A 25,555-nucleotide genomic window follows, 5' to 3' on the forward strand; every position below is an offset into this window, starting at 1 on the left:
ACAATTACAGTCTCTCAGTATGAAACTGTGAACTAAACACGTGGAACTACCTCAAAGAGTATGGGAAACAATAGTTGAGATTAGTGAAGTGGAGATCAAAGCAATCTTCAGAGTGTATGACTGAAAAGGCAGAGAAACCTCTGGAGCAGTGTTGAGGGTAACGCGTTACAATGTACAACGTAACGTGTTACTGTAATCACATTACATTTGTTGGTAATGTAGTAGTGTAAGGTATTACGGTTGCAGTTAATCAAACACTTAAGTCGTTACTTGCGTTTGATACGTTCTTAAATTTTCAGCAGGATCGGGTTTGAATCTGCAGGATTGTGGAGAAAACATCAAACGCGCGGTCACTCGATTGCGCGACACACCAGCTGACTGTCTTTATAGTGCTAGAATGGATGGGCTGGGGGGAGGGGAGGAGTGACGATTGGTTAGGTTTTAGGCATGAGGAGTGACGATTCGTTAGTTTGTCCCTCCAGCCGATCCATTGTATCACAACCTTTCATAGGAGTTGAGGCAGACAGGTTTTGTTGTTGTTGTTGTTTGTCTGTTTTTTTCCTCATAGAAAAGGCTTTAAGTGAATTACGTTATTTTCTGGACAGCTATGCGGTACAGAGCACTGTGTGCCTTTATTTTGAAGGCAGGCAACGGATGTGTTGTGTTGTGTTGATGGCAGAGTGCCTGACGAGTTTTTTTTTTAATTATTTTGTAGGCCTACTGTCAAAGTAAAGAATCACCGTACGTCTTTCAGAAACAAAGATCTTGTGTATGTCCTTATTAGGACAGGGATTTGTGCTGATGGGGTAAGGTTATTGTTGTCAACTGGCAATTAGGTGACAATGCATCTCAGGCGATGTTGCAATAACACAACATTAATTTAACAAGTAGTGCAATGAGTATTGTAACAAATTACTTGCTCAAGGGAGTAATTGTGTAAAGTAACCTTGGCATTACTTTTTTTAAGTCATGTGTAATATATTACTTTTTTGAGTAACGACCCCCAACACTGCTCTGAAGCTTCAACCACATCCAGCAGCACAGCATGAGCTCAGCTGAGAAGAGGATCGCAGTCTCTCAACGTCAGATCAGGGTATTTTCTGTGATAAAACACATATGGGGACCGTCTGACAGTTCGGCAAAAGGCAATTCTGTAGCAGAGATTTGTGTAGTGGAGATCAAAGCAGTCATCAAAGTGCCAAAACAAATCAGCATATGTTTGCTGATGCTGCAGACAGGACAAGGGAACGAACACATCTCTATGTTAATCAGGAAGGTGCTTACATTACGTGCAATAGGACGATTTGATGTGGATTCCACTGCGATTGGAGGGATTTGTGAAGTGGAGATCAAAGGAATCCTCAAAGGCAGGATGCATGAGGTGCAGTGGCTGGCTGTCAAATTATGTATTCTGTGGGTGAAAGCACCACACACTGGACCAGAGGTGTGGTGGTGACCATCATGCAATATCAGTCAAAACGGATGCCGATTCTATGGTGGCCCTGAAGGTCGAAACACAACATTACAGAAAACGTATACACTATATCCTAACTATAGTTGTCTTGCCCTATATAGTCTGTGGGACAGTATTGATCACAAAAGCTCAGAATCAGAATCAGAATCAGAATCAGAATCAGCTTTATTGGCCAAGTATGCAAACACATACAAGGAATTGGGCTCCGGTTAGCTTTGCTCTCAAGTACACACAGAGTACACAAGTACACACATATAGAGAAAAATAAAAAAGGAGAAAGAAGGTTACACATAGTCAAGGCAAGAATACTTTGTAAAAAAGACTTTGTAAAAATACTCTTTTTACAGTGACTGCTATATACAATGTGGTGACTGTGCTATATACAATGTAGTAAAGTGGCTATTTTTAAATATGAATATATTAGGGAGTGTACAGTCAAAGTGTACGGTAGGTGTGCAACAACGTTTGTGAACAAGGTTTATACAGATATAGCATTTTTATATATGAATATATAAGGGGATGTACAGTAGCAGTAGCTGCGCCTCTTCTGTGGCTAATATTAATTTCATGATGATCCTTAGTCCCTTAAGTCAAGCAGCAGAAATTAAGTGACAATGTGCAAATATACTGGGCCATTTTTGTGTGAACTAAATACAGTATGGAAGTATACTCTTACATGTCACTGTATTAGCACAGGTCATTGTATCCTTTGCTGGACGGGCCTCTTAAAAAATGTGTGTGTGTGTGTGTGTGTGGGGGGGGGGGGCATACATTCAGAGTCTCTCTCTCTCTCCTACCAAGAAGCTGCTATCTGTAGCCTGATATCAGACTGAATTGTCATTCCATTTCCATCTTCTAGTCTGACATTGCCTCCATTCGAAGCGATTTTCATGAGGGAAATCCCCCAGGGGAATTCCATTTTCCCTAACCAATCACAAGAGACCCAGGTATGGTCCTGAATCCAACGCTAGTTAATCCAGTCAGGAGAACCTTTTGAATAAATGCCTTCAACGCAGAGTGCTGTTCAGATTTCAAAGTAAGTGGTACTTTTAATCGATTTAAAACAGCCTCATTAGCATCATCTATGGCGGCCGTCCTTGTGTTGTTACACTTGACAAACGCTTGACAATGGCGTTAGTACCACACCTTGAGCTGTTGGCGCTGATTGGCTAATCATTAGTCCCCCTCGGTGCTCATTGGACAAGTCGTTCTTTCGACTGAGGACATCGCTGTTGCGACGTCAGACCAGAAGCGGCCAAAACTAACCTGGTTGGAGTGGGCAGATTGGACGGAGTGAGCAGCACCAGGCAATGTCATCTGGTCATTAGAATCAGAAGATACATAGGAAACTGCTGTGGGGGATTATTCACACTGTGCTGTCTGGATGCAGATGAAGGAACAGCAGACCTTGACAGATGCAACACGTTCAGGTTGTGGTCCAGCAACTTACAGAACATATATGTATCTTTAATGAGGTACATGTAGCATACAAGAAATGTCATAGGGTTTGTTCTTTTTTACCTATTTTAGTCCTGCCGTATATATCTGTTTTATTCGTTTGATCATTTCTGCTTTTAATGAATGCCTACATTCATTATTGTTGTTATTGATATTTGTAGTAGTAACAGTAACACTAGTGGATAATGATGTATATTCAGCCTGAGGGGCCACATGCAACCTTTATGATTTGATATAATCTCTCAGATATAAAACAAACCTGTTTTCTTGCTTTTCATTTTCTGGTATTTATTTATTCATGATGATTTTAATTTGCCATAGCATTGCACCTCAGTGAGGCAATCTCCCCCCCCCCCTCAGCCCCCCACTCCTCATGTCTCAAGTTCCTTCCACAAGAACGCTGTATTAGAAAGTTCAAAGCTGCCTATATGCCAAGACCCTTTCTTCTGGTAGTTCGCACTATGGACAAGTTTATGTGAACTTACTGTATTATTGTCTACTCAACATTTTGGAGAGCACTATACTGTGGTAGTAGTAGTAGTAGTAGTAGCGGTAGTGGTGGTAGTAGAAGTGTTGAGTAGAGGCTAAGACACCACCTCTCCCTGACCTCCCAACCACAGGTCTCACTCTGAATAATGGAAGCCTTGTACAACAACAACAACAACAACAACAACAACAACAACAACAACAACAACAACAACAACAACAACAACAACAACAACAACAACAACACTGTAGAGCAGGGGTGCCCAATACGTCGATCGCGATCGACCGGTCGATCGCGAAGGTAGTGTGGTCGATCGCATGGCATTGAGGGTAAGAAGGTTTTTCCACTGTTTCCACTGTTTTTCCAATGTTTTTCCACTGTTTCCACTGTTTTTCCACTGTTTTTCCACTGTTCCACTGTTTTCCACTGTTTCCACTGTTTTTCCACTGTTCCACTGTTTTCCACTGTATACTCGGTGTATATATATATAAATAAATATGTTTGGTAGATCACTTTGACTTGGTCATTTTAAAAGTAGCTCCCAAGCTGAAAAAGTGTGGGCACCCCTGCTGTAGAGTATGACACCAATGGTTCTGATGAGTTGAAGCCTGACATCTCAACCGCCATAAAAGTGCCAACATGGATGGTCATCTCCATGGGCCTTCCTTTGACCTTGCTGGCCATCGGTGCTCTGGTTTGCCTGGTGGTTCATAGCTTCAGTTTCAACAGCAGGTACAGTAAAGCTCATAACAGCACAGCCGTATATACTTAACCCCTGTGCCTCCTATATTTTATATCTCAGCATGAGAAGTTCATAGTGAGAGGAATGTCATTTAACTGCAGTCAACTCTTCTTGAGGCAGTGATATGGTTTTATGTAATGTTGTGATTTCTGTAATGCCATTGTGTTTTCTGTAATGTCGTTGTCTTTTCTGAAATGTTGTTGTGTTTTGACCTTCAGGGCTACTGTACAATTCAGCACCAATAAACTAAACCTTATCTTTCTAAACAAAACAGTCAAACAGGTTATGAGTAAATCTGGCAATGAATGCAAATAAAAATAAAAACAATAAAAAAAAATCCTCCCTCCAAATTGCTTTGCATGGATTTTTAAAACCTACAGCATAAATGGCGATGAAGGCATTCCAACGTGAACAATGCTATCGCTTATAAATCCATGCGAGGCAATAATATGGCGTATTAATCAAAACATGGAATGAATTGCCTATAAATCTGTGCAAGGCAAGATTGTGGCTCATAAATACACTGTGCATGCAATTATAGCCTATGAATTCATACACACCATTGTGCTTTATTAATTCAAACAATGGAGTGGGCTGTCGCATATAAATCTGTGCAAGTCTCATAATTACACTGTACTGTATGTGGTCATATTCATGAATTCAAAGGAGCTAATGCCATGCTTTACAAATCCAAACACCGGGATATTTCTGCCTTACGCATTTGTGGAAGGTCGACGATGGCTCCTGAATATACTGTGCACAGTGTGATTGAATATACTGTGCACAGTGTGATTGAATATACTGTGCACAGTGTGATTGAATATACTGTGCACAGTGTGATTGAATATACTGTGCACAGTGTGATTGAATATACTGTGCACAGTGTGATTGAATATACTGTGCACAGTGTGATTGCATAGAAGCTGAGCTATAATCAGCAGCCTACTGAGATCCAATTGTGTCTGACATTTACATTTCAGGCATTTAACGGATGCTCTCAATTGCAGGTAGAGGGTTCAGTGGCTCGCTCACGGACACTTTAACAGAACTCATCACTCATTGGCTGTTCTATAGAGATCAAAACAGATCACTCACCACTCATTGGCTGTTCTATAGAGATCAAACCTGAGAGTATCATTTAGTTTTTTTTCTAACCCACTAGAGCAAACTGTCCAGCTCTCCCCTCAAAACAAAGAGGAGAGTGGAAACTCGATGCAGTGGAGTTAAACAGGACTGTAGTATTAACTTCATATGAATTACAGAGGTTCTAACTGATGCATAACTAATGAATATACAGTACAGTAGGTTTAGGTTTGTTTACAGATTAATTACAGATAGCTGCAAGAAAACACAACACACAAGGAACACACTGCAGGATGCATGGCATTAGTTCCCTGATGCATGGTTATTTATTGACTGTGATTATTGTTCAGTGTTCAGAAACCATCGACTCAGCTCTTCCATATCCAATACTGCTGAGCAGACGGCATTCAGCCAACAGCGTCTTCAAAATAACCAACGAGTCAATCCCAGCCTAACAGGCTATATATAGCACTCTGGCTGAAGAGGTGCCAGACCTCCTGTTTTGGCTCTTGGATACCGGTCTATCAGGAGTAAACACGGTGGAGGAAGAGGTGTTAGACCTCCTATTGGACATGTCGACTCAGCTCCTCCACATCCAATACTGCTGAGCAGACTGTGGGATTTAACCAATAGCAGCTTAGCCAAGACTATTTTTAGCCCTTTTCTAAAGATTCAACCCGTAGCTTAAAGGAAGGCTTTACCCATGTTCAACCCGCTATGTGTCATTACAATGTGGGTAATATATGCAGATGGAGAGTGTTTACCTATCTTCCTGTTTTCCTGACCTCTGCAGTTTATTCCAGGCACTTCCGTCTCAGAATGTTTTTTGCGTCATTCTGAGATGGAAGTGAACAGATGTTCTGCTCGAGGGGCGGCTGTGTAAAGCTTCTGGCATACTCTTCGCGCACGCGCTGGAGGCGGGGCTCCGAGGAGGGCGCGCGCACTCTGCGCGGGCCAAAACAGAACATACTCAGTGCGCAGCTCCAGGCGCCAGGCAGTCTGAATGAAATTGAATGTAACGTTCCCAATTCTATGTATTAAATTATAAAAAACGACCCTCGACATTTGGGAAGGCTAAGCCACACAACTAGTTCGTTATAATCGAACGTCATGCTTCAAAGGCAACTTTACGACGGCGAGGACTCAATCACAGCAGATATCCGCTGATAGTCTACCACGGAGATCTCACAGGCACAGGCAGCAAAACCGACGCGCTGATAGAAAAATCTCCATGGACGCGCCGTGCTGTGCTCAGGCCTCGCCCCCCCGACACGCCCCGTGCGATGACGTCATAATCGCCGCACGCCCTATGCGCTTGGCTGGGCGCGAAGAGTATGCCAGAAGCTTAATGCTGTGGTTCTGGACCCAGATGAAGAGACAGAAGAGACAGGATGGAGTTTAGTCTTTTTACTGACTTTTGCAAAAGCACCAAAACAAACAAGAACAACTGCCAAAAACAAAGCAGGAAAACTAAAGCTACTGGGTCGGACGGCCGAAAAAACTGAAAAAACAGAAAAGAAAACTAAAGGATCGGTATTTGAAAGTTGCTCAACTCAGGAAAACCTCACACAGAGGCAGAGTCCAAAACGTAGAGAGATCACCAGGAGCCAGGAGCTTGAGTGGTGGGCAGGTAAGTCAAGATTAGCAGCAAGGTCTGAAAGCACAATATGGTTATATAGGCTGCCAAACAGGTGCAGGGAATCACACTAGAAATGAAGATAGATTATCACCGCTCTCCTATAATAGGCTGTCTCCTCCCGCTGCTGTTACTGTAGTGGGAAGAAGGCCTGGTACCTTGGACAGTGATGGACCGACCACTGCACGCTGGCACTCTGGCCTGTTCAGCACCTCGGACACCTCCCCTGCCACAGGCAGGGAGAGAATCACCGGTCTGTGCTGTTCCAACTACAGATTGTTTTAGTTTTTTTGTACATTTTGTTTTTTCTGTATGTGCGCATCCACGGAGAATCGCATCGAGAGCCTTAACGAGCGTTATTGACCCTACCAGCTGGTGGGGGCGGAGTTTCTGCAAGCAGATGAACGGGGATTTCTCGGTGCAGAAAAACATATAGAGAAGGTAAACACTATTCATCCGCTTATATTACCGCGATTATGATTAGAAACAGAGCGCGCTCCTTTCTAGCCTACCGTGCCTCGTCCTTCCCCTCCTCCTCCTCATCGCTAATTTCTAGGCTTATTGTACAATAAACATGTTGAGTCAGCTCCTCCATATCCAACACAGCTCAGTGGCAGGAGGGAATTAGCAGATTAGCACATGTGGAATAGCCAGAATATATCCAATCCCCGTCTAATAGAGTTTATAGGCAGAGGAGGAAGAGACCTCAGACCTCAAACTATACTGCTCCATAAAGTCCTGACATTAATGCACAGAGATGAACTGTACATCAGGTAGCATTTTTATATTAAATCTAGAAGCTAGTCACGAGCCTGGACCTTCATTTAAAAGGCACAACAAGTAAGAATTACTGTTGCCTGCTTTAGGCTCCATCAGCTCCTGTGTAGATGAACTGTTCTGTATCAAAGCCCTGAATAACAGAAGCAGCGCTGCAGAGTTCACTGTTTCATATGAAAGCCTCTGATGTGAATTACAGCGGGAAGCTCCGCCCACTAAGTGCTTCAACTGCTGTGATCAGCTGTCTGTGTGTGCGTGTGTGTGTGTGTGTGTGTGTGTGAGAGAGAGACAGAGAGAGAGATAGACAGAGTGATTTTAAAGATGTTTTGAGAGAAAACAGAGAGGAGAGGACCTCACAGCTGTTATCACCAGCACTGATAATGAGGGAAATGTCTACACGCACGCACGCACGTACGCGCGCGCGCACACACACACACACACACACACACACACACACACACACACACACACACACACACACACACACACACACACACACACACACACACACACACACACACACACACACACACACACACACACACACACACACACACACACACACACAGGCCCCCCTGTAGCCTACCTATGAAGAGCTGGCTGTTGAGCTGCAGGCTGAAGTGTCCGTCGTGGGGAGCTTCCTGATTGGCTGTGGGGAGCTGGTCGAGTTGGAGCCACGCCTCCTTCATGTTCCGTTCGGCTCGAACTCGGTGCCACCGGCCATCGTTCAGCGGGACGTCCGACACCACCCGCACCTCCACAGGCCCGTTACCCACATCCAGGGAGAAAAGCACAGAGGTGGAGGCTGGGGGGTGGGTGGTTGGGTTTAGGTGTGTGTGTGTGTGTGTGTGTGTGTGTGTGTGTGTGTGTGTGTGTGTGTGTGTGTGTGTGGGAGGGGGGGTTTCGGGGGTGCAGAGGAAAGAAAAAAGAGTAAAAAAAAGAGAGAGAGAATTAGTGTACTGCCATCTGATTGGCATGTCATACCAGCAAAGTGTGTTAGACATTATGAAATGGGTAGTTCTGGTCCTTGATTGTGATTGGCTGAGCCGCGTTCAAAGCCGTTGTAAAATAGCCGAGGTGTTTAAGAGCAGCGTGCCTTAGAGCCCCTTTAGCTGTAAACCACGGCCTCTTGGGCTTTATTAACAAGCAGCCTGACATGCTGGAGTTATTCTGCCGCCTGATGACACTGTGCCATTGTATTGCCTTAAGTCATATTTGATTCCCTATACTCACATGAATCAATCCAAGATTCAGATTCAGCACTTCCTGTGAGCGGAGAATAGTCTTCTTTTACATGAAAATACTGCAGAGTTCACTAGGAATCCTCACTCCTTAGCTGCAAAGTTTCACACAGCTCCCACAGTCCTCCTATGATTGCCACACATGTGAATGGACTGCACTGTATCTTCTCCATGTCAGACTGACGCTGTAGCGGTGCAAAGTGAGGATGTTTTACCATGAGAGTACAGAGCCAGATATGTAGCTACAGGAAGTTCATTCAGAGAGACTGCTCTGTCTCAGGATGCTACAGTGCTGGCTGCACTGGATATTCTGCACCGTGCTGGAACTAAAACAACCGGACTGCCAATGATTTCCCTGAGGAGAGCGAGGAGGCTGCATGTTTGGAGCAGCGGCATCTCTGAATTAGTGGGTGTCACTTTAAATCCTACACTTTAAAGGAACACTCTGCCCATTTTCAACCAGCTTTGTATCATTAGAACATCAGTAGTATATCAGAAAACTGTAAACGGTTTTGAAGTCTGTCATTTCATTTGACAGTTAATGAGTGTTAAAGTGTGGACCAGTGACATCACTGGTCCACACTAACTCAAATTAATAACTCATTAACTCAAATCAAGTCTCAATAACTGTCAAACTATTCATCATTCATCTAGTTTGACACTTATTGAGAGTTGATTTGAGTTAATGAGTTATTAATTTGAGTTAGTGTGGACCAGTGATGTCACTGGTCCACACTTTAACACTCAATAACTGTCAAATTAAATGACAGACTTCAAAACCGTTTACAGTTTTCTGATATACTACTGATGTTCTAATGATACAAAGCTGGTTGAAAATGGGCGGAGTGTTCCTTTAAAGGAAACACAACATTAAAAAGGGGCCGCCCAAACAGAAAACTAAACTAAACAGAAAAATGGCGAAAAAGCTTGAGGAAGGCACAGTAGCGATGATAGATAGGCGAAGTCTCAAATAGTCGCATAAATGTCCGCCTCACACCTTGCTGCATTACTGTCACACCCATAACCGCAAGGATGCCCTCTTGGGTATTACTGCTATATTTAAATGAGATGCACTGTGGTTGCACATGAATATACCGTACACCTCCGACAGCCACAATACTATGGCACCCATAAACTCATTAACACCCCCGTGGATATTACCGCCATATTTGAAACGACACACACTGTGGGCAGCCATAAATCTATGCCTAATACCAGGGAGAGAAATGACTGGAGGCTCGGAGGCAAAATGCCCTTGAGAGTTCATAAAATGCTTGTGAAATTAAAAAATGAGCGGACAAAAAAGCCCCCATTAATATTTTGCACTTCACCCTGTTCACATTTAATTTGCTGTTGTCAACTAAGCACGCCTGAATGCAACTAACTGTCCCCTGTAGGTGATTTGTGGGAGGCTATGCATTCTGCGCAAGGAGAAGTACTGTAGCATGTAGCCTGAGGCCGTAGACAATATTGGCATCATATTTAAAGTATAGAAGAAAATACCAGCTCATAAAGTACAGTGTCATAAAAATCACCCAGGTGGTGAAGTAAGTGGTGCAGGTTTCGTACACTATAGGCTACGTAGGCTACGTAAGCACGCGGGCTCAATATGCCACTGACCTTAGCCACATTTGCTTCATTAACAAGTACAAGTCATGCTGATTCTTATGGTGCAAACTGTATTGAAATCCGTTCCTCAGATGGAGAGGTAGATGTGTTTGAACACGTTGGCAAGTTTAGCAAGCTAATTGGCTAATCTGTGTCAGGTTTAGCTCGCGTTCTCTCCATTGACTCGACCTCGCTCAACCACCATGCCCTCTCTCTCTCTCTCTCTCTCGCTTATGGAGCTCGGGGGAGGGGCTTAGGCTACGAATGGACGGACATCTCATGCTACACATGGACGGACACACACACATGTTGCTTACAGAAGCAGCTGCACAGTTTAAGAAAATAAACAACTAATATCATAAAACCTCATCCTCTTCTGTGAGGCTTGTCACCAGATTCCAGCAATTGAGACAAATCTTAGTCGTACAAACAAAAAGGACCAAAATTCCCAGAAGAATCAGATACAACAACAAAAACCTATAAAGATAAGCATAAACACAGTAAAGAACGCCCTCTTGGGTATTTTTGCTATATTCTAAATGACACAATACCATGGTGCCCATAAAGTTTAAAAATAAAATAAATAAACAGAAGAAGAAGAAAGAGACTGACATAATCTCAGTGACACACACACGGGTGCCCAAAAGGCAGTGAAGCCAAGCAGAAAAGAAGAAGCTCAAACAGAAAGATTTGTCTAAGTTAAAACCCAAGTAAGCCAAGTGACGTGAAGTGCTGTGCAGCAGAGCAAAACAAACCCCACCAGTCATTACAGGTATTCAGCATTCCGTTGAGTTTGATCTGGAGCAAGTCTTTAACCTCCAGGTTTTATTTACAGCTCAAATCCAGATTAAGCCCATAAACTCCACGTTTTACTGTCCTCACAGCTCACTTTGCAGGGAATCACACGTTTAATCATGATACAGTATTGGTAGATATAGTATCCTATATCAATTCTATGGACAACAATAAGATATTTGCTGATATCACAAAGTCTGCCACAATGCAATTTCGATTCTATTCTATTCAATTCAATTCAATTCAGGGGCCTGCGATTGATACGAGACAATATCATATCCCCATTTCACACATAGTTGCATTTATATCAATTCACAAAAAGCAAATAAAATGTGATTTGACGATTTCATTTCTGAGCTCTTCCAGACATTTAAATGAAAAACAATCTATTCTTTTTAATATATATTTTTTTAACTTATAGAGCTTATGGCTTATTATGAACATAAGCCATGCACATCTATGCGTCATCACCTTGGATTTACCAGGCGTATCTTAAAGATGACGACATATATTGATATTTTAACTTTGCATCGATATGATATCAATACAATACAATATTGAACAATACTTCGATCTAGATCGATGCATTGTTCCACCCCTATCAGTTTGATTGCGATTCAATCTTGGAGCCGCAGGCTTTACTTACAGCTCAGTTCGATCCGGATGAAGTCGCTGATGCCCAGGTTTTCCAGGAAGACACCGAAGGAGGCGGTGGTTTTAAACAGGAAGGAGATATCTGCGCTCAGCTCTCCGTGGAAGGTGGGGAAGTGGAGGTACGACGTCTCCTTGTCGAAAAATGCAGCGTTCCAGAAGTTCTCTGCATGGGAGATGCAGAGAAAACTCACTGTAAAGAGCTTTTAAGGAGGAAAATCACGTAGCAAACAAATGAGCCGACCGTTCAACTAATTAGTCCTGCTATGCCATGCTGTGGCATTTATGTTGATTTATCATGCTGAGCATTCATTTATTAATTTACACAGGGCTGTAATTGTAAATAATAATAAAAAAAAAGTGGAAAGAAAAAGATTGTTTGCTTTGTATTATATTGCAGTTAATTTTAAGCAAATAAAACATAAAAGGAATAATGTCTTAGCAATGGTTACTGTAATGTAATTAATGCCGGATGTCGACAAAAAAAACTACAAGTCTAATCAGCGTATTGCCAGCAAATAGCTGCCAGCACATCGCTGGCTTTCTGGTTAAGATAAGCAGGTTTGCCTGCGGTTAGTCTTCGGATGGGAGACCATGGTGCTGGAAGTGGTGATGGAGGACCAGTAGGAGGTACTCTTCCCACTGGCCTCATTAATAATCTCCCCAATGCCCCAGGGCAGAGACAGAGCACCATCCTTCGGATGAGACGTTAAACAAAGGTCCTCACTCTGTGGTCAATAAAGATCTCATCGGCACTCTTCACAAGACTAGGGGTGTAACCCCGGTGCCCTGAGGGGTGTAACCCCCCGGTGCCCTGAGGGGTGTAACCCCCCGGTGCCCTGGCTAAATTCACACAGACCTTCATTCCATCATGGCCACCTAATCATCACTCGTTACCTAATTGGCTCTTCCAGTCCTCAACTGTCTACTATGATAGCTGATGTGTGGTGAGCGTGTTGGCACAAACCTGGCTGCCGTGCATCACCCAGGTGGGTGCTACACATCGCTGGTGGATGCTTTTGAGTCCCCACATGATATCTGAAGCACTTTAAGTGCCTTGAAAAGCGCTATGTAAATGCAATAAATAAATAAATACATACATTATCAATTAATCAGCTTATTGGGAGATGGAATGAAAACCTCAAAGACTCCTGTGATTTTATGTCCATGTGTTTCAAACTGTGTTTTAAACTTCCATGTCGCTTGAAATAATTATTGAACCTGAAGGCTGATTGGTTGGATAGATGTGGTTTTCACAGCAAGACAACAGTGCAGCTGGACAGAATTAAGGAACCTATAAAGAGGGAAAGGACCTCACTCACATCACAGCGTTTGAATTTTGCATTGGGGCCAGACTTTGGGCTCAGTTCTATTGAAGTGAATGGGGTGGGCATGGTAAGTCCCACCATAAACCATTAAACCATCATATCTCTGTCGTTTCACCTTTGATTGAACATATTAAATTATGCCCTGTTCGCTCATGTATCATGATGTAGTTAGCTAATCTAGCTCTATCTTGGACCAAACAGGGGCTTGAGTTCAGCTATACTGTATGCAGCTCCTGGACAGATCCATGATCAGTTTGGAGATCAATAATAAGGAAAACAAACGTGCACATTTAGATAAAAAAAGAAATAATAATAATCAGTTGACATCACGTAGCTAATGTGTTTTCCTTAATCTGGTGGAGGCATTTTTCGATCAAAGGTGAAACGACACATATGGTTTATAGTGGGACTTTCTGTGCCCGCCCTATAGGTTGAGGCCACGTCTCGTCATAGACGCTGGTTTAGCTGGCTCAGCCTGGCTGGGGGCGGGGTCAGGGTGGGCGTAAAAACCCCCGTTCTATCCATTCAGCAAAGTTAGAATTTAGCTGATAGCCCAGCCCAGGCAGACACGATCGGGGATTTAACCACCGCAGTAAACGCACATCTGAGCAGACGTCTTGTGTTCTGCTCTAGAACCCCCAAACATGTAGTTTAGAGCCGCAGCACCGTCTTTTGGTGAGTCAGCCCATGAGATATATGGGCGGTTTTACCCCACTTGCGCGCCAGCCGTTTAACATTTTGTGGGCGTTCCCAGACATGCGGACTGTCTCTATTCACTCCAAAAGAATTGTCCCTAAAGTCTGGCCCAATGCAAAATTCGAACACTGTGACGCGATTGAGCTCTCTTCCTTCTTTATAGATTCCTTGGAAAGAACCAGGAAGCAGCGGCAGTATTTTCCATAACAGGAAGATTCATATCATGTCAGCATCAACCAGACTTACTGTCTCCATGACAACGGAGGGGTCCCACCCTGTAGGCTGCCTCTGAGCCCGGCCTCTGGATGTCACCCAGTACCAGAGACCGGACTGGGAGGCTCTCCTTATGGGTGAGCAGGCCTGAGTCATTAGCCCTGCCGGAGAAAGAGGAGAAGACCAAGACTAGATTAGTTATGTGTTAATAAGGTAGAGTACCACTCCATGATTAAAGTAAACGTATGCGTCAATAAGATGATAAGGTGGGAGTACCACTCGGTGCGGTCAGCGTCACAGTTGCAGTAGTGCAGTGGGTCCAGACAGCTCCCCTGCAGGCCACAGGAACACTGCTGGCTGCCTGGCAGAGCTCCACCCCAATGAGTGTGGAGACGACCAGGACTCGGTCCACCCAGCCACCAGCTGAACGGAGAGCCCTCTGCAACACACACACACACGCACGCACGCACGCACGCACGCACGCACGCACGCACACACACACACACACACACACACACGCACGCACGCACGCACACACGCACACGCACACGCACACGCACGCACACGCACACACACACACACACACAGGATATACTTCAATCATCTGTACTAACAACAGTGTGAACAATGTGTCTCGCTTTGGGAACAGAAGACGAGATGTTGAACTAAGATATGTATCTGAGTGCTGCTTGTACAGATTTTTGTTCAATAAGTCAAGGAAATATGAACATCCACTTTTTTTTCCCTCTGCGAAGGGGTACGTGACATTTTGTGTGGAAATGAGTTACATACTTTATATCAAATGAAAGCTCTTGATGAGCTCTTTCAACAGGCCTTCAAGTTCAGCTGCAATGAAAAATGACTTTTTAACTATTCACATCACATGCCTGGTCATAGAGTGCACCTATTTAACAATGTAGCGTAATAGCGTAAACGCAATTTTCAGAAAACGCTTCAAAAGTAAAAAAAAAAGTGGTCCTCGTTTGTGAAGGTTTATCTTGATGAACAAAAATTTCCACAATTCCCATTATCCCATAGCCTTTTCCCCTTACGAACCAACATGGCAGTGATTTCTGGGTAAGCCTACAAAAATACCTCATCCCTGCGGTGCTCTATTATTGTGGACAACACCGACTTTGGCGTTTGTCAGGTGTGCTTGGAACCATCCCTTTATCCCTTTAAATGCAGTAGCTCGTTAGGACACAGGTCACATGACATCCTATTGAAATTGCACACACACATTAAGCTTGGGTATACACTTCGTTATTTGCCCGAAGGACGATAATACACAGAAGCCAAATAGCCGAGGAAATGTTAGTGTCTCTCAACATCAAACAATGATCTCTGAGGCAGATTGAACAAGACGTTTCCAATCTTTTACCGTGACACCGAATACACTCTTTTTGGACAGGACATAGATACCATGCAATACAAATGTCTCCTACAACAATGCAAGAGTGAGTAGTTGGAGAGGATTGCGCGAGAGCATGATTGGAAGGACTTCTGTGGAGTCAGCGCTTGTTCATTTTCCCAGAGAGCAGGATGGAATCCTACTAAAGATTCCTCCCACATCCCCTCCTTTCATCCGTCCACGAAAAATAAAACCCACCTCTCCCTACATAGATTTTCTTTGATGTCTTATAGAATTTTCATCATCCTACGATAGATATTTTCAGAGCACCTATACAACTGTTACAACCATTGGAAGTTGCTCTGGATCAAAGTATCTTAAAAGCTTAGAGCAGAATGTAAAATGTTAATCCATTCAACCATCTACTATATCCAGCAATCCTTCCTGATCTCTGCTACGCTTCCCTCCCTTCTTTCCTAAAATACTGTATGCCTCAGTGGTCACTAGTGCTACAACACAGAGGATTTTAGAGCTGAGATGAAAAGCTATGAGCACAGAACACAGGTTGTTGCAGTTTAATTTGGTTTAACTCTGGGCAAGGAATCAGCACCCTGGACAGCGTCTGTGCGTCATGGTGACTCACTGCTCTAAAGACCCTTTTCACGGGGGCCATTTTGTGTCGAAAAGGCAGGGTAAACACAGGTGCAAGAAAACCACTAATGAGGGTTTCCAAATTCCAATCATGGAATCATGGAAACCCCTCATTAGTGTTTTGCTTGCACCTGTGTTTACCCTGCCCTTTCGACACAAAATGGCCCCCGTGAGAAGAGTCTATACTAATTTTGCTCACCTGTGTAACCCTAACCCTGTGTGCTCATCAGATAGAGCCACGCTGAATCCTGTGCCACAGTTGTTCCACCTCCATTTTCCTCTAAATTTTTTTCATTGTTTATAGGAGATCAAGTTTATTTTTGATAATTGCTAGATGAAGTCCGAGTCCGAGATATTCGCACCACACAGGTCAAGGGCTTCCAGGTTAGAGAAGAGGGCTTGCAACACCCTTACTAAAATGACTGACACTCACTTTTCACAGGATCCCGAGTTCTACTGTAGGTATAACTTCACTAATATTCTCAGAACTCTGGAGAGGAATCTTAGAAATACGTAGATCTGTACGCCTAGGTCCAAATTAGCTTAATTATATGTCTCTGTATGTGTTCAGTGTTGAGTTTGTTTAGAAGTTTGTACGTTGTACTATATTGTGAAAAATGAAATATATATTTATACTAGAGACCACCAACCATGAGAATGAATGAGGGTATGCAACAAAATTCCCCTGCATAAATAAAGGCTAAAATAAACAACAGGCCTCACCGGGTGTGTTGAGGAGGCGGGACTTCCTGCATTGGTAGGACAGTTCCTGTTCGCAGTAATCTGATAGGCCGATGATGGCCGATAGCTGCTCATCTTCAGATGAGTAGTCGAAGTGGGCTGAATGCTGGTTTCTGCCGGGCGACGGTCGAACTCTGGTCAGATCTGTGTTGTTGTGTTGGATCACCATCCAGGTCTGCTCCTCTGGTGGAGGGGAGAGAGAGCGAGAGAGAGAGAGAGAGACACAGAGAGAGAGAGAGAGACAGAGAGAGAGAGAGAGAGAGAGAATGCACTTACAGTAGTCTTTCAAAGTTAGAGAGAGGGAGGGTCATTAAGCCTGTAGCCTAATAGCTGTTTCAAAACTCTGAAATATTTTGATCTCTTTCCTTTTCTATTGGGGTTGTATATATTCATTTGATTATATTGGGTATTTTTTATCATTCTCTTTCTTCTTCCTTCAACGACTATCTGCCCCTCTAATGTGTTTACATGTCGTGCCAATGAAGCAAGTTGAAACTGAGATTGAGAGAAGGGAGGGAGGGAGCAAGATAGAGAGGAGAGGAAGAGGTTATCATCAGCATTCATATTCATACAATTATGCAGATGATGTAAAACAGTGACACAGACAAAAAGGAAAGGAGAGAAATAGACTAGAGAAAAGGAGAGACACAGAAGGAAGAATATGATCATTATTCACATTTATACAATTATAGAAATGATTTGAAACGCCAAGGCACAAACAGACAGGAAGAGAGAGAGAGGTTGAAAGAGAGAGAGAGAGATGGAGAGAGAGAGAGAGAGAGAGAGAGAGGGAAGAGAGGATCATCAGTCACAATTATGTAAATGAAAATGAGGCAAAGTGCTGAGTGATGATAAGGAGGGAGAAAATTCTAATAGGGGAACTTCTCTGTCCTCCAGTGTCAAGTCAAGTTTATTTGTATAGCCCTAATTCACAAGCATGTCAGAAAACGTGTCTAGCTAGGTCTAGCTAGCCACAATCAATAAACAGTAATGAACAACTTGTATAAAGCTTATAAAAAAACAAGCATACGAGAAGAGAGGGACGAGGGGAGAGAGGAGAGGGATGAGAAGGAGAAAGGAGAAAAGGGGAGATAGAAGAGATAGAGAAGAGCGTGGAGAGGGAGAAAGAGAACAGGAGGGGGAGAACAGAGAAAAGGGTGGAAGAAGAAGAGAAACGGGGAGGAAAGGGAGAAGAGAGAGAGAATAGAACAGGAATAGAGGAGGAGAAGAGAGCAGAGAGATAAATGAGTGAAGAGAGATAAATGAGAGAAGAGAGAGCGAGAGCACAGAACAAGAAAACAACCTACGCTAACCTTAACCTGAACTACCTAGCACACAAAGTGTGTGTGTGTATGTGTGTGGGTGTGTGTGTTTGTGTGTGTGTGTGTGTGTGTGTGTGTGTGTGTGTGTGTGTGTGTGTGTGTGTGTGTGTGTGTGTGTGTGTTACCGGTCATGTTGCAGTAGACTAGCTGTGGTTTGATTGGTCCGCTGCCGTCCACGTCAATATAATAATGTCCTGATGTGTTTCCTTTGTGTTTGTACGCCTCACAGGACTGCTGGTACACAGCTGGGACCAAACAATGACATCAACATGAACAACAACAACAACAACAACATCACACACACACACACACACACACACACACACACACACACACACACACACACACACACCACTGGATCTTCCTCTGCAGTCAAAGCATCAAGCGCAGTCAAATCCATTTCCAGAGGCAAAACAAACTTTCCCACAGTCTATTTAACTGTTTATGTGACAGTGTACTTTCCCACAGTCTATTTAACTGTTTATGTGACAGTGTACTTTCCCACAGTCTATTTATCTGTTTATTTGACAGTGTACTTTCCCTCTGTCTATTTAGCTGTTTATTTGTCAGTTTTCCTGAACATTCCTTCAACGTGGACAGAGAAGATTTTTCACCGAAACCTCAGCAATCACAATACCTTGAAGCCCACGGCGGAGTGGTGTGGCCATTCAGCCCTATGGCACTTTAGGCAACTTTTGGTGGTACCTCCAGGGCTATTCTACACATGTTACTAGGGGCCCCAGACTGAGGGGTGCAGCAGAGCGAGTGGCGAAAAAAAGAATGAAAATGAAGAAATAAAACAAAAGCAAGTTTCTCTCGACCCCGCACTTCAAATCCAGACTCACCTTCCTATCCCTACCTATGGCCCCTTTTCCCTAGCCCTGCCCCTCCCACCACCTACATCCCCCTACCCACGCCTCGAACGCTGACTCTCTATGACCTACCTATCCCTAGCTACAGCCCCTAGCCCCTAGCCCCACTCCCTTCACTAAACATCCACGAGTGTCTTTGAGGATTTAGAAAAGCGCTATATAAGTCCTATATCTATTATTATTATTATTATTATTAGTAGTAGTAGTAGTAGTAAGTAACTGACTGACTGACTGACTGACTGACTGACTCAGTGTCCTGACTTTGGCATCTTCTGCCCCCCGGCCTGGCCTGCTGTCAGCACAGTGGGGAAAACAAACTCAGATGTGAACGTTGTGGAGAAACTCTCCTGTTTCTACTCCCATAAATAGAAGGAACTGGCAGTGAATGATTTAAGATCGGAGCTTGAATGAATCCTGACTGGATTCATTCAATACTTGGCAGTTTGGTCACAACTACAGTCTCCTTCATCTCAACAATATGACTTAAGGTGATGATTATTCGCACCGAGATTAAGTTGTAATTGAAGCTTGCACACCGCGACGGAACATTCGTGCAGTGTTTTTTTTTCCGGAGTTTTACCCTGAAACAGTTTTTATAATACTGTTCTGCACAAGCAAAAAAGACATGACAGTACATGAAGTTCACAAGGAGAGAAGGTGACTGTAAGGTCTCCCCCTCTCTGTCTCTCTCCCCTCTCTTCAGTGACAGGTGACTTACAGCTGTGGCAGGTGGCACCGCTGTAGCCACTGTCAGAGCAGTTACAGTGGAAGACGGTCCAGGACTGACTGCAGCTGCTGCCATGTTCACAGTGACTGGGAGAACACCTGAGAGAGAGAGCGAGAGAGAGACAGGGAGGGAGAGAGAAATACAGAGAGAGAGAGAGCGAGAGAGAGAAAGACAGAGAGAGAGAGAGAGAGAGACAGAGAGAGAGAGAGAGAGAGAGAGACAGAGAGAGAGAGAGAGAGAGAGAGCGAGAGAGAGAGAGAGAGAGACAGAGAGAGAGAGAGAGAGAGAGAGAGAGAGAATGCACTTACAGTAGTCTTTCAAAAGTTAATCAAAGTTTCTCAAGAATGATTTCGATCTCCATCAGCAGTCCTTCAGCACCGAATGTTCTGATGCACCGGAGTGAAAGAGACTGGAATAAAAATAAGACTTCAAACAGAAGAAAATAGTTTTAATTTAACTGTCAAGAGGAGCATACATTGAGTGAATTTCAGAAATGTATTCCGAGCGGGCTGATTTGAAAAGTCAATTTGTTTGGTGCAGCAGCTTGAACAGTTGGAAACCGTTCTTATGGATCTGCTGCTAATAATATAACTTTGAGACCAATAATATCCCGTTCAGACCAATGTCCAGGGTTAATAATATCACTTTCAGACCAATGTCCAGGGTTAATATCACTTTCAGACCAATGACCAGTGTTAATATAACTTTCAGACCAATGACCAGGGTTAATATCACTCTCAGACCAATGTCCAGGGTTAATATAACTTTCAGACCAATGACCAGCGTTAATATAACTTTCAGACCAATGACCAGGGTTAATAATATCACTCTCAGACCAATGACCAGGGTTAATAATATCACTCTCAGACCAATGACCAGGGTTAATAATATCACTCTCAGACCAATGTCCAGGGTTAATAATATCACTTTCAGACCAATGTCCAGGGTTAATAATATCACTTTCAGACCAATGGATCAGGGTTACTTGACTCATGTTCAGCCCTTATTTTGTCAATTCACACCAAGTCAGTAAACACGGGTTAATAGTCATGACAATTCAGATAGGACCTGCATGGGTCTCCACCTGGGGACAGATGCATTACAATAAGCTCAGGCTGGAAATGGGTGCGCGCAAACAGGTCACATGTCACCTTTCGACAGTCAACATTGTATTTGACCCGATGGGCCCAGCACTGCAACGTCAAACACCAAGCCACCGCCAAGCCATTGATCCACGCCGCAGACTAGCCAACCCATTGCTTTGTGGTGGTTTGCAAAACCAGAGGGGTAGATTTCTCTGCAGCAGAACATTCGGACGTTCAGAGGCACGGTGATCCATGATGAAGGTGCGGACTGAGCCAGAGGAATCAGCACGCTGCGCCGACTTGAACAGGTAGGCACGCATGAGAGCGAACAATATTAAAAGCATGACTTGCCCGAAAGGATTGCATGGAGAATGCAGATGGCAGCGTGAATGAGCTTCCTTTGAGGCTGACAGCAGGAGAAGCAGCATGATGGCGTGCCCAAAGGCATAGCAGAGGACACACTGAAAGACAGCAGCAGACAGCACAAGAGGAGAGGGCAGCTTTTAACTTTGACAGCTAGGCGACGATAGGCTGAATAGGAAGTGTCTTACTCTAATTGGTTTAAGCAAAACGTTTCCGCCCTTGAACAGCTGACACCAGTTGGAGCGGGAAAAAGGGGAAGAATTAATTATTGAGGGGAGTGAATGAATGAGTGGGCGTGACAACTAAAAGGTCTCTCTTTTAGAACTTCCATAAGCTCCATGTGTGCTGTGGGACAGTGCCTCGATGACACAATTTGAGACTTTTTGAACCGTGGCTACCCTCAGTGCGCCGGAGCCATAGATGGTACACATATCCCAATCATCTCCCCAAGAGATAACAACCTTGACGACTACACTATAACAGGAAAGGACATACTCTTATCAGTTTTACAGATGTTTACATCGGGTGGCCGTTCCCCCACTCGTAACTAATGACTGAGATTAATTTGTCCCATCCCGCCATGTCCTACCCACCTCTCGAGGTGGGTGGGCAACATTTTAATGAAGAAAAAGCCTTTTACTGGACGTTTTATCAATGATGTTGGTTATTTCATGGCCATCAGCACACAGTAATATTCTGCTCCACAGGAGTGTAGGTTGCCTGGGTCCAGACCTTCAATCCGCCCACTCCACCGATGGAGTGGAACGAGTTGACAATTCAGTCTGATATCACGCTAGAGCGTAGGAGGGTCAGGAGTAAAACATCACTCCAAAACAAAACATCTTTTTACTCTTAATGTCAGGGGGAGGAGCTCATAACATGCTGTGGGAAGTTGATGAGGTGGATTTGAAAAATATCTCTGAAACAAGATCAGCTTCTGGAGACGTTTCAACCTCTCACCTTTTCTCATGAAGATGAAAAGGAATCACAACTTCACAGCTTCCTTTCTCTGCACGTTTTTTTCTTTGTATCATTCCATGCCCTAAACATGTAGAACATCCTCTCTCTGCTCATCAGCATCGGATCCTCTCTGATGTGCTGTTGAACCAATGCTGCTGCTCTAAAGTGCTGTCAGACTGTTTGAAGAAGCTGCTCACACGAATCCCGGGCTGGAAACAGTGTTATTTTAGTGTCTTTCTGTCAGAGATTTCTGCAGTATGAGATGACATTAACATAATACCATTTGATTGACAATTTAATCCATACCACTCAGTCCAGCAAGTGCATTTGAGTTTCACAGACGTCTACGAGCCGTCTATACCTAGACCTGACCTCTAGGCTAAAAAGCGGCCAAATATGGGCTGTCAGTGAACGTCTACCATATTGAACATTCACATTTAGACCATACTTCACCATGATATTAGTAATAATAATAATATGAAATATCTTCTAAATATTGGTGAATGTTTAAAGCAAGGAAACATAACCAGTAAGAGAGAGAGATATGGCGGCGTGAACTAAAACCCTGCAGCCAGATTCAATCCACAAAGGCACACATCTTAACAACTCGACTGCCAGTACTTGCTGTGTTTCACATCGGATATATAATCCATATAGTCTTGCTGTGTTTCACAGTGGTATATAATCCTCAAATCAGTGTCAGTTGCAGTCGAAGCGGTTTGCCTAAGGACTTCTGGATTACAGCACTATATTCTTATTATTTTAGAAGTGGTCCCATTTCAGCAGCCTGGAAGCTTCTCGGCAGCACACAACTGTTAGTTCTATATTCATGTCACTTTAAATAAAAGAATCAATGAATTCACACTCAATTGTGTCTCTCTTTCAAGCTACAACTGAACAAATCATCAAAATGATGAACAGTTTGTTGCTGTTGTAACCGCATTTTAGTTGGACGGTGTGACGTTCAGATCGGTCATTATCAACATAATTCAACGCTGAAATCCCGGTTGGTGCTGACTGAGTATTATTGACATTGCAAATATGATGGGATATCTCACAAGCTGCATAGACAAAAACCTACAATGAAACAGTTTTGGCTAGAAGTGCCAACCGTTCTCATTCCGACCTTTGTGCGTCATGTTTGAAGGCACACGGACGCACCTGCTTGGGGTGAGGCACAAGCGGTGAGGGGGGTTGGGGTGAGGCACTGGTAGCCACTTGGTTGGGGTTAGGGTTTGGATTTGGTGTGGCTGGTGGGTGAGTGTGGCTGGATCCAGCCTTGGTGTAGGTTTGGGAGGCTCATGCTCGTTTCTCCGAATTCTCCGCCTGGTTTCCAAGAAATCAAGATACCGTGCACCGTTAGAGATGCGGGGATGTCGGATGGGCTCTGACGCCATCCTAATCCACATGTATGCATACACCATCTACCCGCCACCCATCCGAATAAATTATCTCGTGCTGTTATAGATCCGCTTCCGCCGCGCACTAGTGATGGGAATTACGGAATTACTGCAGCATTAAATTACTCGTACAGTATTTCCAGACCTGATGTCAATGATGTGCATTGTAAACATTACACAAGGTGACACCATATCCATCTGCTTAGTGTTAATTCCAATGGAAAACCAAAAGCATTCTGCTTACATGATGCAGTGTGCTTCTGTGCTGAGGCAATCGAGCAACAGATTGGGGTAATAGTGGTAATCATTGTGAGATAGTTACAATGATGATGTACTGATCAAAGCAGGCTTGCTCAAACGTGGACAACATCAGAGAAACACTGGTCGGGAATACAACTTGTTACAAATATGAACAGACCAAGAAAAGTTGACTATCAGTATGAATAGCACAGGTCTCGATAATTCTTTATTTCCTAAGGGAAATGCTGTGACTGTGTGCGTGCGTGCGCGTGCGCGTGTGTGTGCGTGCGTGTGCCTGCGTGTGTGTGAGCGTGCGTGCGTGTTTGTGTGTGTCTCCTCCTGGATGGTCCAATCTCTCTCCAGCACCCGCTTCACCTCACAAATAAATTACTCTGCCAAAAAAGAAAAGCAAACAGAAATCACATTTCACCACAACAAAAAGTGACGTCTCATATAGAGTTGGATGACAAAACTATCAAGAAAAAGAAAACATCTACAAGTTTCACCAAGACACTTTTGACTGACAGGACAGAAGTGGTGAAATCAAATCCACTTGGAAAGGCCATAAATCAAATTTCAGATTGAAGTCAAATAACCGCTTGGCTTTCTCCAGTAATTATTCAGATCTAAACGTTCAAATGTTCTTCCTTGTGCAGCAATAACATTGTTATTAACAACATGTTCACTGACTTTCATTTTATGCTTGATTCTATTTGTTTTCTTCAAGGACAAATGGCTGAATGAATTAGAGACCTTCAAAGTGATGTTTTTTTTTAAGCCATTGAAGAATTTCAGCAATCAGGATGGCCTAGTGGTAGGTGGTGCCATGTTGCACTCAAGATGCAATGGGCACATGTCCTTGTGGGTTCACCTCCCACTCCTGGTACTGTATGTAACTTTGTTTTGACAACCAATGCAGCTCAAAAAGAAATTGAAATGAAAGCTGCAAGCAGCCTCGACAGGTATTCACAGTGACTGCGTGCTGCGATCGGCTCTGAAAATCACTCACGACCGTTGCGAGAGGCATCCACAAGTGATCTGGAGTGAAGGCGAGTCACCGTTTATGAGTAGATGACGTTATTGTGTGATTTTGGACATTAGCGGTTAGCTTAGCACAAATTGAAATCAATATTGCGTCGTCATTCGCTGGCCTATCAACAGTCCCTAAGGGTGTTGTCAATGATGTGCCCAGCAAATTTCAAGGTCATTGGACCCTCTGAAGTGGACTTAGTAGATCTAATTTTGTCCAAATTTGATTGGCCAATAACTTCCTCTGTGGTGTTTTATGGCCTGACCTGTCGATGATGCCACACATGTCGAACTGCAGCTGGCTGTAGTTTCCCAGCAGTCTTTGCTGCACCATGGTCAGATCCACTGGTTGGTTGTCCAGAGTCAGAAGACGCATGCAGCCCTGGAAGACGTTAAAGGAGCTTCTGCACTCCTGACTGCCGTCCTCAGCAGGACAACCTGGAGACGGATGATAACAGTCAGCCAATGAAACAACAGACAATGAGGTAAACGGACAGGCGCTGCATACTGTATCTGTATCCATACAACTGTTTTATGGATGGAATTATTTTAAAGATGGAGTAAGAAGTGAACACACACACACACACACACACACACACACACACACACACACACACACACACAC

The 25,555-nt window shown here is 43.8% G+C and overlaps 1 protein-coding gene across 1 annotated transcript in view; it reads right to left on the bottom strand.

Moving 5' to 3' along the window:
- Positions 1 to 25,555, bottom strand: part of LOC310771079 (contactin-associated protein-like 4) — a gene marked incomplete at both ends in the record, with an annotated part of 66,227 nt that overhangs the window by 31,683 nt on the left and 8,989 nt on the right. The window contains 8 exons of the mRNA XM_083663756.1: positions 8,244 to 8,462; positions 11,948 to 12,118; positions 14,223 to 14,350; positions 14,466 to 14,628; positions 16,915 to 17,115; positions 18,380 to 18,499; positions 19,845 to 19,951; positions 25,197 to 25,368. Coding sequence (XP_083519882.1) covers positions 8,244 to 8,462; positions 11,948 to 12,118; positions 14,223 to 14,350; positions 14,466 to 14,628; positions 16,915 to 17,115; positions 18,380 to 18,499; positions 19,845 to 19,951; positions 25,197 to 25,368 — 1,281 coding nt within the window. The remainder of the gene's footprint in view (positions 1 to 8,243; positions 8,463 to 11,947; positions 12,119 to 14,222; positions 14,351 to 14,465; positions 14,629 to 16,914; positions 17,116 to 18,379; positions 18,500 to 19,844; positions 19,952 to 25,196; positions 25,369 to 25,555) is intronic.

Source organism: Poromitra crassiceps (assembly GCF_964638095.1).
Source record: "Poromitra crassiceps genome assembly, contig: HAP1_SCAFFOLD_343, whole genome shotgun sequence".
In the NCBI taxonomy this organism is placed as follows: domain Eukaryota; kingdom Metazoa; phylum Chordata; class Actinopteri; order Beryciformes; family Melamphaidae; genus Poromitra; species Poromitra crassiceps.